At 39.1% G+C, this 15,940-nt stretch overlaps 1 protein-coding gene across 1 annotated transcript in view; it reads left to right on the plus strand.

Annotated features, from left to right (window-relative positions):
• Positions 1 to 9,729, plus strand: part of rgs7a (regulator of G protein signaling 7a) — a 53,090-nt gene extending 43,361 nt beyond the window's left edge. The window contains exons 11-19 of the mRNA XM_017475430.3: positions 2,733 to 2,807; positions 4,163 to 4,261; positions 4,624 to 4,685; positions 5,522 to 5,632; positions 5,783 to 5,908; positions 6,398 to 6,584; positions 6,860 to 6,949; positions 9,020 to 9,059; positions 9,351 to 9,729. Coding sequence (XP_017330919.1) covers positions 2,733 to 2,807; positions 4,163 to 4,261; positions 4,624 to 4,685; positions 5,522 to 5,632; positions 5,783 to 5,908; positions 6,398 to 6,584; positions 6,860 to 6,949; positions 9,020 to 9,040 — 771 coding nt within the window. The 3' untranslated portion in view covers positions 9,041 to 9,059; positions 9,351 to 9,729. The remainder of the gene's footprint in view (positions 1 to 2,732; positions 2,808 to 4,162; positions 4,262 to 4,623; positions 4,686 to 5,521; positions 5,633 to 5,782; positions 5,909 to 6,397; positions 6,585 to 6,859; positions 6,950 to 9,019; positions 9,060 to 9,350) is intronic.
• The last annotated feature ends 6,211 nt before the right edge of the window (positions 9,730 to 15,940 follow it).

Here is a 15,940-nt window from a genome sequence, read left to right on the forward strand (position 1 = left end):
TTAGTGGTTCGCACGTTCGCCAGGGTTGGGGGTTCGATACGTACCGCTGCCCTGTGTGTTGCGGGGGTTTCCTCCGGGTTCTCCGGTTTCCTCCCCAGTCCAAAGACATGCATGGTAGGCAGATTGGCGTGTCTAAAGTGTCCGTAGTGTATGAATGTGTGTGTGAGTGTGTATGTGATTGGACCCTGCGATGGATTAGCACCCTGTCCAGGGTGTACCCCGCCTTGTGCCCGATGCCCCCTGGGACAGGCTCCGGGTTCCCCGTGACCCTGATGGATAAGCGCTATAGAAGATGAATGGATGGATATTGCTTTATATCCAGCTGCAGAGGTGCTGCTGGATCCAGATAAAAAGGTTCCAGGATGCCGGTGTGCTATATTTTAGATGTATCGGGTCCTGTTCCTGTTTTGCTGCCGAGGGATGGGATTTGGCATCTAATGAGGCAATGAGGTGTAATTTCCCCTCAGAATGTGCTGATCGGAGCAGAACCGGATGGCAGTAGAGGAAAAGCTTCTTGTCGAGCTGAAATTGCGCATTTGCAGCAGTATGAACGCTGCATGGCTGCTTGCTCGCCAGCCACAAAACTGAAGCTCTCTTCTTTTCATACATCTTCATTTTTAGTCAAGAGAATGAAAAGACGGGACTTTGTTGTTGATTCTTGACCTTGACCTTGACATTGAAATGAAGCTCTGCGTCTAAATCCGTGTAGCGATTTAAGCTCCGTCTCTAATTCATGTCTCATCAATGTGCTTACTAGAAATGCTAACGCACTGTAGATCGACTAAACGTATTGGTCGTTATTGAGGGCGGGGCTGGCTGTCAGTTGACCCAAATGCTCATCCCGCTTGCTGGCTTGCACGGACGATAGGGGAGAAAATGTAATGTAAGGGATTGTCTATCGTCTTGAGATGACGAGTTCATCTACTAACGATGCTACAGCCATCCGATGGGAGATTCCACTGGCCAGGATGATAAAAGACTCTCTCTCACCTGTCAATCGCAGCGACACTAGCCAATCGTGGGCATCCCTGAGCTCATGGATGTGGAAGAAGGCAAACAGAGCTTTCCTCTGAAAGTATCACACAACCCTGTGATACAGCGGTTTGAAAAGATGCAGATGGCTGGTTTCACGTGTCTCAGAGGAAGCACGTGTCAGCCTTCACTCTCGTCAGTTGGTCGGTAGCTGTCGTGTGATAGATAGAACTGTTTGGCGGGTGAGGAATTGTCCAAGACCTAAAAAAATGGTGAACGTACTGTAGAACTTGTAAAAATGCATAAAATGCGCTCGTGGCTCAGGTGGTAGAGCGGGTCGTCCGCTAATCGTAGGGTCGGCGGTTCGAACCCCGGCCCACGTGACTCCACATACCACAGTGTCCTTGTGCAAGACACTGAACCCCGAGTCGCTCCCGATGGCAAGCTAGCGCCTTGCATGGTAGCTCTACTGCCACCGGTGTGTGTGAATGAGAAACAATGTAAGGTTAAAAGACGCTACATAAGTGCAGACCATTTATAACATATAGGATCCATCCATCTATTTTCTGTACTGCGTATGCTACACAGGGTCGCAGGGATCCTGGAGCCTGTCCCGGGGGACTCGGGGTGCAAGGCGGGGGACACCCTGGACGGGGTCACATAGAATCCATTCAGACTAATGATGGCTTTCTTGAGTGTCTTAGTGGTTATTCTTGGTGGCTGAAGGATTTATTATTATTATTATTATTATTATTATTATTATTACATTCAGTTCATTGTAATCAATAATATTTCATATTTATAATGAGAAAATCTTTCGTAGATGTTTTATAGATACATATGATATATATATTTTCAATATTTCCTTTGATTTCTATTAATGATTCGAATTCCTAATTTCGTATTTTCAGTATCGTTATAAAATATTCATATAATATTAATATTAAAGACGGTTAATTACATTTACTTTAACATCTAACATTTGCCTGTTAGCATTCTTTTTTTTTTCCAGCTGAGCGTGCCGGTTGATGTCGAGCGTGTTCTCTCTAATTAGCAAGCAGGCGCTAATCTCGTTAATGAACGGCTCGCAGCAGCTCAGGGTCTTCTCACGCAACTCGCCTTTCTTAACTCCGACATTTCATTCCACTCGATTCGGATAACAAGTCACTTATCAAACACCAGCGCTTGGGATACACATTTAAATATATTTCGATTGATATATTCTGTAGACAGATTTATTCGCATTTCTGTTCTACGCTAATCGCAATCGTAGCCGCTGGGCTACAGTGCGTGCTATTAGATTTCTTCGTCCTGCTTTGCTGGATCTTTTCTTACGTAATGTTGGCTCAGTGTCCTTTCATGGGAAAACAGACAATTGTGCTTCAGTGGCTCTTCATCATTAGCGCTTTCGCTAATCTTTGCTAATCTTTTAAGCCACTGGAATAGCCGTGTTTGTTTAACGTCCCGGATTCGAGAACAGGTTACTTTCTTACCTTTTGTCTCGTTCGGGGTTAAAGGTCGGCCTGCGTGATTTCTGATTGTCGATGTGAAGACTGCGATTCGTCCAGACATCTAGGATTCGACAAGACAATCAGAGTAACACATTTAATCATTAGTTCGAGGGGTCATTCGCATAGAGTAGCGTTCTGTGATGTCACTAGATAAAGAAATACGACAGTAATATTATTAACAAACAGTGGATTATGCAACTTACAACTTAGTGTGTGTGTGTGTGTGTGTGTGTGTGTGCACTGTTTCAGCCAGGGTGTGTCAACACGACAGAAGTGGACATCAAAAAGTCCTCCAGAATGAAGAATCCTCACAAAACAAGAAAGGTACCAGAGCTCATCATGAGTCATTTCAGCACTCGGAGCAGGAGATATGACTGATTTAATACAATATCCAGACTAGTGTCCTGATCCCGATACTTCTGATACTGAAAAGTCTTCTTGTGGATATAAAAACGGCAAATTTTGTAGTTTCTACAGTTACAGTTTGCACATTTTTGCAAACCTTACCAACAATAAATGATTTCAGACGGTTTCCTTACAGAAAAGTCACACGCGTGGTGTTCGACACGTTTTCTAAGCGTCGGGCACGTCATTTTATTTCTCACGTGTGTTTTTTTATTTTATTTCCACGATGAATTTATTTTTCATGTCAGTACGTGGTTTTTACGCAGGTAGTTTTCATTTTCAATTTTTTTTTCTTTTCATATGTAGGTCGTGTTTTTTTTTTTTTTTTTTTTTTTTTTTCCTACAAAACACGATCCAGGAACATGTTAATCTTTCACACGTAGCCCATGTTTTTATTATATTCTCACGTGCTTTCATTTTTCACCTTTTTCTTTCTTTTTTTTTTTCTTCCTTTTCCCCAAACGATGAAATTATTTTCATGTCGTTTGGTTTTTTTTTTTTTTTTTTTTTTTTTTACATGTAGTCCACGTGGTTCAATTTTTTAACACACGATCTCGTCATCACATGACGTGTCATCGCGTCGCGTAAAAGTCACGGAAATACTTCAATGATTCTCCTTTTTCGCTCGGGTTATTGCCAGTCGTAGCATTTGTAATGAACGTCGTCGTATCCGATTGGAAAAGGACGCAAAAACAGATGCTTTTTCACTAGTGCGCTCAGACTTTTGCACCCCGCTGTGCGTCCGAGTCGAACGCAGACCTTCGAAGTGTGACGTAAATGAGATTAACAGACTGGACGCAGCTGTAATTTACGTGAGTCATCAGCACGACACCCTGCAGGCGGTGGACTTGCGTGTCTCGCAGCAACACGAACACGGATGGCCCCGTACCGCGCGTCGCACTTCTACAACCATCAAGAACCTGCGCTTTGTGTGATCACTCACTCTGACTTCTGATTTTCTATATTTTTGGACCACGGAAGCAGGCGGGAAGATCTTCAGAGACGCATCAGACGGTGCATCGGTGGCTACGGCGATCTAGACGAGCGCTGGAGCACTTCCATGGAACAAAATGGAGACTATATAGAAAAAATTATACAATTTTGTGCGACCTATTTACAATAAAACAATGCAAAAAATATATTGAAATCGGTTTTTATTCGACTCACCCTTGTATGTAGATATCATGTGGTTTAAAACGTTGCACCGAATGGAAAAAAAAAAACAAAAAAAACAACTGAATTTAATGCTGTTTTCTTCTTCTTCTTCTGTTTAGTCTGTATACGGCCTTCAGAACGATATCCGCAGTCATAGCCCCACCCACACGCCCGCCCCCGAGGCCAAGCAGCCAACCGTGGAGGAGCTTCAGGAACAGGTGCGGTTCTGATTTGTGCTGTGGGTTGCTTCTATAACAAATGCTGGGACGTTTTAAAATAAACCAGCGACGGAAAGATTTCTATCATTCTATAAAGCGGCGCAAGCTGGCGTCGTGAGAAGAACACAAAACATACACAGTGCTGGAGAGACTGGAACTGACCCACTGTCCATCTTCTCGTTACCCATAAGCCAACATTTCCACTTATCGATTGCTCACTTAATCTCCGCCTTTGTACCAACCGTTACCTAAAATTCTGTTTCATTTCACTGCCTTGATCAAACACACACACACACACACACACACACACACACACAACATAAACTTCACCGTGAACTCTTTGCTCTTTACTGTCTTTTCAGATCAAATTCTGGCAGGCACAGTTAGACAGACATCGATTGAAGATGTCCAAAGTTGCAGAGGGGTACGTGTGTGTGTGTTGATGTGTGTGCATTTTTCTGTACGTGTGTGTGTGTGTGTGTGTGCGTCTATTTCGATCGACCCTTTGATCCTCATTACCGTACAGTGCTTAAACCTCCTTGTGTTTTTTTTTCTCTTATCGATCTCGTTAATGAGCTGTGTGTTTATGAGCGCCGCTGTAAGACAAGCATGATCTGTCCGGATTTACGATGAAGTGCTTTTAACAGGCCTGCACTAGATCTTTGTACTGACGCATCGACCCGTGCAGAGCAGACTGCGATCCCTCCTACGGCTGCGGTTTAGTCCTAGCCTTCTGATTACATAATGGATAAAACGCAGGTTGTATAGCGTTGCGCAACATCTCGGCGCTGCGTCTTTTCCCGTTCCTCTGATAACAGATTGCGTTATTGCAGATCCAGTAATGAGGGATTTCCTCAAATGATCCCGTCAATGCATTACCGGCAAACCGGTTTCGTGCTTATGCTTCACTTCCTGTTCCAACTTTTTTCTTTTTCTGAATCTCCCTTCGGGAGCACTTCATGTCCCTGAAGTGCTCTTTCACAGAGACTGTCAGCATTATTAAAAAAAAATAAAAACGATTCCTCAGTGAAACGGTTAACTATTTATGCTTCATTAAGACGTGTGAACATTTATGAATCGTACAATGCTATAAATATATAACAAATATTATACATATAAATGAATGTAAGTACTGATACTACGACGGATAATGTCATTGCTGTATTATTGTTGCCGTTACATGATTACTTATTTATTTATTTACTTACATTATATTATTCTGTTTTTGATTTATTTCTTGTGACATCATAATTGTTGTAGCTTATTAGGCTATACAGAACAGTATGCAGATTACGATCCTTTCCTTACGACTCCTGACCCCTCAAACCCGTGGATAACGGATGACACGACCTTCTGGGAGCTGGAGGCGAGGTGGGCATGACTCACACACGCATGCGCACAAACACACACACACACACATATATACATACACACACATACACACATACACACAGTCATGATTTTGGTATATAAATATGTGGTATGTGTGTGTGTGTGTGTGTGTGTGTGTTTGTCTCGCAGTAAGGAGCCGACGCAGAGCAGGGTGAAGCGTTGGGGTTTTAGGATGGATGAGGTGCTGAAAGATCCTGCAGGGAGAGAGCAGTTCCTCAAATTCCTCGAGTCCGAGTTCAGCTCAGAAAACCTCAGGTAATGCAGATGCCCCCTGCTGGTGTGTGTGCGTGTGTTTGTGTGTGTGCGTGTCTGTGTGAGACTTTGGAACGTTAGAATGTCATCCGGTGTCATATATCCATTTTGTCTCTCCTTCTATCCTGGTCTTTTTTTTTTCTTTTTCTGGAGATAAATTTGTGAAAAAATGATGATCCCGAGATCCTCAAGCAAAAAGTAGAATGTTCAGCTAAAACAGTACTCCGTGGTTCTTTTTGGTCGACCGCAGCATCTGGAAAATTTGTGACGTCACAATTTCTTTTGTATGTGCTATGGTTAGGGTTGCCAGATATGTGTGACAAAATCAGCCTAATTGAGAAGAAATGTCGAAAGACGTAGTGTTTCCTAAATAGTTCTTTTACCAAGGCAAAATGTTGATACGTTATTTATACCACGCACCTGAGCAACACGCATGACGCTAATTTACACCTCTTTTCTCATTCACTCCTCTTCTTTCCCTCTCTCTTTCAGGTTCTGGTTGGCTGTGCAGGAGCTGAAAAAGAGGCCCATTAGGGAGGTGCCGTCTCGCGTGCAGGAGATTTGGCAAGAGTTTTTGGCTTCCGGAGCGCCCAGCGCCATCAACGTGGATTCCAAGAGCTACGGCAAAACCACGCAGAACATCAAGGACCCCGGGCGCTACGCTTTTGAAGACGCGCAGGTGCAGAGAGCACAGTGTCTGACTGCGACTCTTAAAAAGTCCATTTCATTGATCCTGTTCCAAGATCGTTTAGCTGAAAAGATTCGTTTAACTCTGAAGCAAATCTTAAAACTGTAAAATAAATAAATAAATAAATAAATAGAAATAATTCAAAAATGATTCGTCCATCAATCATCTTAATATATGGGGGAATGTGGAGTTAGTCCATGCACTACCACAAGCTACACTGATGTAATGTGTTTAATTACATGTGAGTGTGCGTGGATTTATTTCAGGAACACATCTATAAGCTAATGAAGAGTGACTCGTACAGCCGTTTCATCAGATCCAGTGCCTACCAGGAGCTCCTGCAGGCCAAAAAGAAGGTAGGATTACAACCAATCCTAACTTACACCCGTTAATGCACTATTCTACAACTATTTATCCAACTGTTTAGCAACTATACTACGACTATACCAAAACTGTTTATGAACTATAGAAAAAATTCATTCACAGCTCTTACCTTCAATACTACAACTAATTCACAACGGTTTATTAACTGTACTAGAAATAATTCCAAACCTTTTATCCACTATACGACACCCAATTCACAACCATTTATCCACTATACTACAACTAATCCACAACCATTTATCCACTATGCTACAACTAATTCACAACCATTTATCCACTACACTACAACTAATTCACAACCATTTATTCACTACACTACAACTAATCCACAACCATTTATTCACTACACTACAACTAATTCACTACCATTTATCCACTACACTACAACTAATCCACAACCATTTATTCACTACACTACAACTAATTCACAACCATTTATTCACTATACTACAACTAATTCACAACCATTTATCCACTACACTACAACTAATTCACAACCATTTATTCACTACACTACAACTAATTCACAACCATTTATCCACTATACTACAACTAATTCACAACCATTTATCCACTATACTACAACTAATTCACAACCTTTTATTCACTATACTACAACTAATTCACAACCATTTATCCACTATACTACAACTAATTCACAACCATTTATCCACTATACTACAACTAATTCACAACCATTTATTCACTATACTACAACTAATTCACAACCATTTATCCACTATACTACAACTAATTCACAACCATTTATTCACTACACTACAACTAATTCACAACCATTTATCCACTATACTACAACTAATTCACAACCATTTATCCACTACACTACAACTAATTCACAACCATTTATTCTCTACACTACAACAAATTCACAACCATTTATCCACTACACTACAACTAATTCACAACCATTTATCCACTACACTACAACTAATTCACAACCATTTATCCACTACACTACAACTAATTCACAACCATTTATCCACTACACTACAACTAATTCACAACCATTTATCCACTACACTACAACTAATTCACAACCATTTATCCTCTACACTACAACTAATTCACAACCATTTATTCTCTACACTACAACTAATTCACAACCATTTATTCACTATACTACAACTAATTCACAACCATTTATTCACTACACTACAACTAATTCACAACCTTTTATCCACTATACTACAACTAATTCACAACCATTTATCCACTATACTACAACTAATTCACAACCATTTATCCACTACACTACAAATAATTCACAACCATTTATTCTCTACACTACAACTAATTCACAACCATTTATCCACTATACTACAACTAATTCACAACCATTTATCCACTATACTACAACTAATTCACAAGTGCTTCTTGATTATGTTATTTATCTAATCTACAACCATCTATCAAACCATCTATCTATACTACAACGACTTCACAACTGCGTATTTAACAACTATAACACACCTAATTCACATCCATTTAGCAACCTCACTACAGCTAATGTAACCTTTCTAACAAAAGCTGCGCTAATCAAATGACCTCATAAAGTCCCAATCGTAATGTATTTTCAGCATGTGGACATGTGAGTCTCACAAAGGCACACACACACACACACACACACACAAATGTGTTATTGTCGTTGCTCTCTCTATCTCTTAATTTATGCTAATTGAAGTCTGGAGGTGTTTGCTTGTAATGTGGTAAGTTGGCGTGCTCCTTCAAAAAACAAACAAACTGCTCAGCTAACCAATAATGTTAAATCTTCTCCCAGATAGACGACCCATATCTGGCAACCTTGCCCCTGAACCTCTCTGATGTTATATTCATCCTGTGATGAGACAGCTATTGATTGTTCCTATCCTGTACTGTAAAATCTGTTTGATTTCTCTGCATATTGGACATTTTCCTTGGTGAAGAAACTTCAGCCACCAAAAATGAGTTGCTCGCTCATTTCTCTCTCTCTCTCTCTCTCTCTCTCTCTCTCTCTCTCTCTCTCTCTCTCTCTTTATCCACAGAAAAGTAAGAACTTGTTTTGAAGGACAGCAATGCTTCCAGGTAAAGTAAATCGTTTCCTATCACCCTCACCTCGGTACGTGTAATTGAGTGATACACTCTGCAAAGTAAGGAATACTACACTTGGGGGTGTGTTGGTGTGATGTGGATCAGTGTGAAGCAGGCACACGGTTCCCACCCCAAAGCACGTCCCAAAGTGTTTCATTCCTCTTCAACAAATGCCAAAATAGCACACGATCCATTCGTCCAACTCAGCTCTCACTTTCTAGATTTCACTCCCTCGTGTTTTCGTTTTTCTCTCATGTCTCCCTTTCCCATTGTGCTTCTCTCCAGGGGAAATCTCTGGTGTCTAAGAGACTGCCTGCCATCTGAGCCTCGGCGAACCAACCTGGGACGAGGACTCTGCCTCTTCATCCCTGCCGTTTGATTGGTGCGGACACCAATGAGTTGTTGGCCAATCACGTGCATGTTCAACGGACTGAGTTTTTACATCACTCTTAACTTGCTTTGGTTTGTGCCTCGTACAAGGGGCGCACAAAACCGGAATGGCTTCCATAGGACACTTGCGGAAAAGGAAGGATGCCTCGAATAAGAGGAACGATGTCCAAGTTGTCTTCATTTCTTTGCCCACATGTAAACTATGAAAAATGATGTCAGATGCAAAAATAAATAAATAAATGAACGAATGAATAAATAAATAAATAAATAAATACGAAGACCAATTCAAAATGTAAAGCCAAACCTTTAAAGAATAAACACACGAACACTTTGTACTCTTGTTCAGCTGCTTCTAGTCCACGCGTTTGGAGACGCAGAGTCGATGTCATCGTGGTCACCTTCCATCTTCTAGGCATTGATTTTATTGCACTATTAAACAAATACGTAGAAATTTTTGCTTGTCACAATTGTATTGGCCGTGCAGCAGATGTTCGCTGGCCGTGTCTATCGTCTGGTCGCTTCCTTTTGTCCACTACCCTCCTGTATTTATTTTTATACCATATTTAATGACACTTTGACTTGAGAAATGTATTAAAGCCAGTCGTTTATCTGAAAGTGCTGTAGTGATTGATTTCGATTGCCAAGCGTCAAGAACTTTCAGTGCACTGAAGAAAACTGTATAAATACCTTCTTCTTCTCCATCATCTCATATCTACATAGAAAAATACATACATACATACAAACATCTGCTGTGATTAATTTCTATTGGCAAGTGTTCAGAAGTCTCGGTGCATTAATGAAAACTTTATACATACCTACATAAATACATACATATATATATATATATTCATATATACAGTGATGCATATGCTCATATATACACACAGTCAAACATATATGCATGCATACATACATACAGTATATACTCACCATCCACTTTAATAGGAAAACCTGCACATTCATGCAGTTATCTAATCAGCAGGGCAATGGATAAACTCATGCAGATACAGGTCAAGAGCTTTAGTTAATGTTCACATCAATCATGAGAGTAAGGAAAAAGTGTGATCTCTATGACTTTAACTGTGGCATGGTTGTTGGCGCCAGATGGGCTGGTTCAGAACTGCTGATCTCCTGGGATTTCCCCCGCACGACAGTCTCTAGAGTTTGCACCAAATGGTGCGAAAAACCAAAAACATCCCGTGAGCGGAGAGTCTGCAGTCTGAAACACCTTGTTGATGAGCGAGATCAGAGGAGAATGAGAAGCCTGGTTTGAGCGGACAGGAAGACGATAGTAACTCAAATAAGCACTGTTTACAACCGAAGTGAGTAGAAAAGCACGCACAAAACATCAAACCGTGAGGTGGATGGGCTACACCAGCAGAGGACCACATCAGGTTCCACTCCTGTCATCCAAGAACAGGAATCTGAGGCTATCGTGGGTACAGACTCAAACACACTGGACAGGTGAAGACTGCATTACTATACTATGCTATGTGATGCATTACTGTACTACACTACACCCTATACGATGTCATGCATTACTATACTATACTATACTATACTATACTATGTGATGCAGTACTATACTATACTATACTATACTATACTATACTATACTATGTGATACATTACTGTACTACACTACACCCTATACGATGTCATGCATTACTATACTATACTATACTATACTATACTATGTGATGCAGTACTATACTATACTATGTGTTACATTACTGTACTACACTACACCCTATACTATGTCATGCATTACTATACTATACTATACTATACTATACTATGTGATGCAGTACTATACTATACTATACTATACTATACTATACTATACTATACTATACTATACTATGTGTTACATTACTGTACTACACTACACCCTATACTATGTCATGCATTACTATACTATACTATACTATGTGATGCAGTACTATACTATACTATACTATACTATACTATACTATACTATACTATACTATGTGTTACATTACTGTACTACACTACACCCTATACTATGTCATGCATTACTATACTATACTATACTATGTGATGCAGTACTATACTATACTATACTATACTATACTATACTATACTATACTATGTGTTACATTACTGTACTACACTACACCCTATACTATGTCATGCATTACTATACTATACTATACTATGTGATGCAGTACTATACTATACTATACTATACTATACTATACTATACTATACTATGTGTTACATTACTGTACTACACTACACCCTATACTATGTCATGCATTACTATACTATACTATACTATACTATACTATGTGATGCAGTACTATACTATACTATACTATACTATACTATGTGATACATTACTGTACTACACTACACCCTATACTATGTCATGCATTACTATACTATACTATACTATACTTTACTATGTGATGCAGTACTATACTATACTATACTATACTATACTATGTGATACATTACTGTACTACACCCTATACTATGTCATGCATTACTATACTATACTATACTTTACTATGTGATGCAGTACTATACTATACTATACTATACTATACTATACTATGTGATGCAGTACTATACTATACTATACTATACTATACTATGTGATACATTACTGTACTACACTACACCCTATACTATGTTATGCATTACTATACTATACTATACTATACTATACTATACTATACTATGTGATGCATTAATATACTATACTATACTATGTGATACATTACTGTACTACACTACACCCTATACTATGTCATGCATTACTATACTATACTATACTATACTATACTATACTATACTATGTCATGCATTACTGTACTACACTACACCCTATACTATGTCATGCATTACTATACTATACTAATTTTATGCATTACTATAATATACTATGTGATACATTACTGTACTATACAATACTTTGTGATGCATCACTATACTATACTATGTGATGCATTACTGTACTATACAATACTATGTGATGCATTACTGTATTATACTATACTATGCGATGCACCACTATACTATACTATGCGATGCATTACTGTACTACTGTACTACACTACACCCTATACTATGTGATGCATCACTATACTATACTATACTATACTATACTATGTGATGCATTACTATACTATATTATGTAATGCATTAAGGTACTACACTACACCCTATACTATGTGATGCATTACTGTACTACACTACACTCTATACTATGTGATGCAGTACTATACTATACTATACTATACTATACTATACTATACTATGTGATACATTACTATACTATAGTATACTATTTGATGCAGTACTATACTATACTATGTGATGCATTACTATACTGTACTATACTATGTGATGCATTACTGTATTACACTACACCCTATACTATGTGATGCAGTACTATACTATACTATGTGATGCAATACTATACTATACTATACTATGTGATGCATTACATGTATAGCACATTAAAGTACAGTACAGTGTTGTAAGGTATAGTGCAATGTTGTATAGTAGATAAAACAGGTACAGTATCCTATCACACTCCAGAGCTGAGATCTGAGCCTCTTATTGCCATTATATTACACTCAAAAAACACAAGGTTTGGGACTCAGGTAAAGTACACATGCAGTGCATGAGCATCAACGGAAATATACTTATTTGATCTACTATAATATACTGTACTACACCACAGTATACTTTACGATAATTCTGTCTGTATATAACCTGTATAGGATATTGTACCTATTTTATCTACTATACAACATAGCACTATTCCATACAAAACTGTACTGTACTATACTATACTATGGTATGCTATACTGTGCTATTATTTTCTATACTATATACCAGATTTGGAGTGTGATAGGACAAAATTAAGTGCAATCCTGTGTTCGTAACTGTAGTGCTGGTGAAATTTTGGACTCTTATAATTAGCTATTTCACAAAAAAGAAAATAAAATAATCAACTACACATCATTGGTCACTAGATGGCGACAGTTCTGTTCAAATGACTGTTAGAGTCAAGTGAGACCTAGATGATTTGCAAAAGAATTTTTCATCAATCACTTTAGTTAAAAGTGAAATATTTAGCTGTAGACATATTATTGAACATAAAGACATATATTATTTCTTGGCAAAGTACCGCAGTGTTCATTGTACAGGGTATAGCATTACTCATATTTAATATCAGAAACTATATACACTGTAGTAGTAGTAGTAGTAGTAGTAGTGTGTGTGTGTGTGTGTGTGTGTGTGTGTGTGTGTGTGTGTGTGTGTGGACAAGTGATTGTTAAACCGAGTGCAAGAAAAAGCAAAAACAGAGAGTATGAAAGGAATATGAAGAAAGCGTGAGAGCAAACAATTGCAAGTCTGAGAAGGAAAATTGAGAAAAAGCATGAAGCATCCACAGTCGATTTCTCAACTGAATAATTCATGGGAAATTTAGCTCTAAACAACAACAATCAGGCCCTGAACAATAGAAAAAATGGAAAATGAAATCTTTCATGTTTAAACTTGTTTGTTATTGTGCAGAATATTGTGGTTGTGTGGAAAACTTCAACGTATAAGTCATATTTTACAAGAAGCAAATGAATGTTTAACCCCGAGCTGGCACGCCGCAAGAATGCCATTAAAAATAGAAATATTGCAATAAAAAAAAAGTAATAAAAAAAAACAAAACAACAGTGCGCATGAAAAGAAAAAGCAAGCAAAATATGTATATAACTGCCATAATCAGAGAGAAAAGAAGAAAGGCTTTTTGAACTATCTCAAACTCAAGGGAATTCCACAGAGAGAAAGAGAAGACACGGAGACGGACAGAGAAAAAGAGAAGAGATAGAGAGAGACAGAGAGAGAGAGAGAGAGAGAGAAGAGAAGAGAAATAGAAAGACACTGAGAGAAAGAGAAGAGACAGAGAGACACAGAGAGAAAGAGAAGACACACAGAGAAAGAGAAGACACAGAGAGAGACACAGAGAGAAAGAGAAGACACAGAGAGAGACACAGAGAGAAAGAGAAGACACAGAGAGAGACACAGAGAGAAAGAGAAGAGATAGAGAGAGACACAGAGAGAAAGAGAAGAGATAGAGAGAGACACAGAGAGAAAGAGAAGACACAGAGAGAGACACGGAGAGAAAGAGAAGAGATAGAGCGGGACAGAGTGAACGAAAGGAAATAGAGAGGGACACTGAGTGAACAAAGGGAAATAGAGAGGGACACAGAGTGAATGAAAGGAAATAGAGAGGGACACTGAGTGAATGAAAGGAAATCGAGAGGGACACTGAGTGAATGAAAGGAAATCGAGAGGGACACTGAGTGAATGAAAGGAAATCGAGAGGGACACTGAGTGAACAAAAGGAAATAGAGAGGGACACTGAGTGAATGAAAGGAAATAGAGAGGGACACTGAGTGAATGAAAGGAAATCGAGAGGGACACTGAGTGAATGAAAGGAAATCGAGAGGGACACTGAGTGAACAAAAGGAAATAGAGAGGGACACTGAGTGAATGAAAGGAAATCGAGAGGGACACTGAGTGAACGAAAGGAAATAGAGAGGGACACTGAGTGAATGAAAGGAAATAGAGAGGGACACTGAGTGAATGAAAGGAAGTAGAGAGGGGCACTGAGTGAATGAAAGGAAGTAGAGAGGGGCACTGAGTGAATGAAAGGAAGTAGAGAGGGGTACTGAGTGAATGAAAGGAAGTAGAGAGGGGCACTGAGAGAAAGAGAAGAGGCAGAGAGGGACACAGAGAATGATAAGAGAGAGATAGAGACACTGATGGACAGAAAAGAGATAGGGAAATACAATAAGTGAAAAAGAAGAGATAGTGAGGGACACTGAGTGAAAGAGAAATAGAGGCGATAGATATGTACACTGAGGGAAAGAGAGGAGAGAGACACTGAGTGAAAGAGAAGAGATAGGGAGGGATACAGAGACAGAGAAGAGATAGGGAGGGACATTGAGAGAAATTAAAGAGATTTAAAAAAAATAAACTGAGACAAAGAGATAGAGAGGGACACTGCATGAAAGAGAAGAGAAAAAGAGAGATATGAGAGAGGGAAAGAGTAGGAGATAAGATACAGAGTGACAGAGAGAAATAGAAAGAAAATAGAGCGGTCCATTCAGAAAAACAGAGAGAAGATCGAGAGGGACCCTGGAAGAAAAAAAAAGAAAGAGGAGATAAAGATGGACACTGAGTGGGGAAAATGAAAGAAAGAGAAATGAGATAGACTGGAACACAATGAAAAAGAGAGGAGATAGATAGAGACACTGAAGGAAAACGAAAGAGAGATAAGACAGAGAGGTACACTGAGAGAAAGAAAAGAGATAGAGGAGGACACTGACTGAAAGAAAGAAGAGACAGAAGGTTAGACAAAGAGAAACAGAAACAGAATGAGAGGTGGTGATGAGGGACACTGAAAGAAGATGAGAAAAGATAGAAAGAGAAAAGGAACATCGAGAGAA

The sequence above is a fragment of the Ictalurus punctatus genome, chromosome 9 (assembly GCF_001660625.3).
Source record: "Ictalurus punctatus breed USDA103 chromosome 9, Coco_2.0, whole genome shotgun sequence".
NCBI classification, from domain to species: domain Eukaryota; kingdom Metazoa; phylum Chordata; class Actinopteri; order Siluriformes; family Ictaluridae; genus Ictalurus; species Ictalurus punctatus.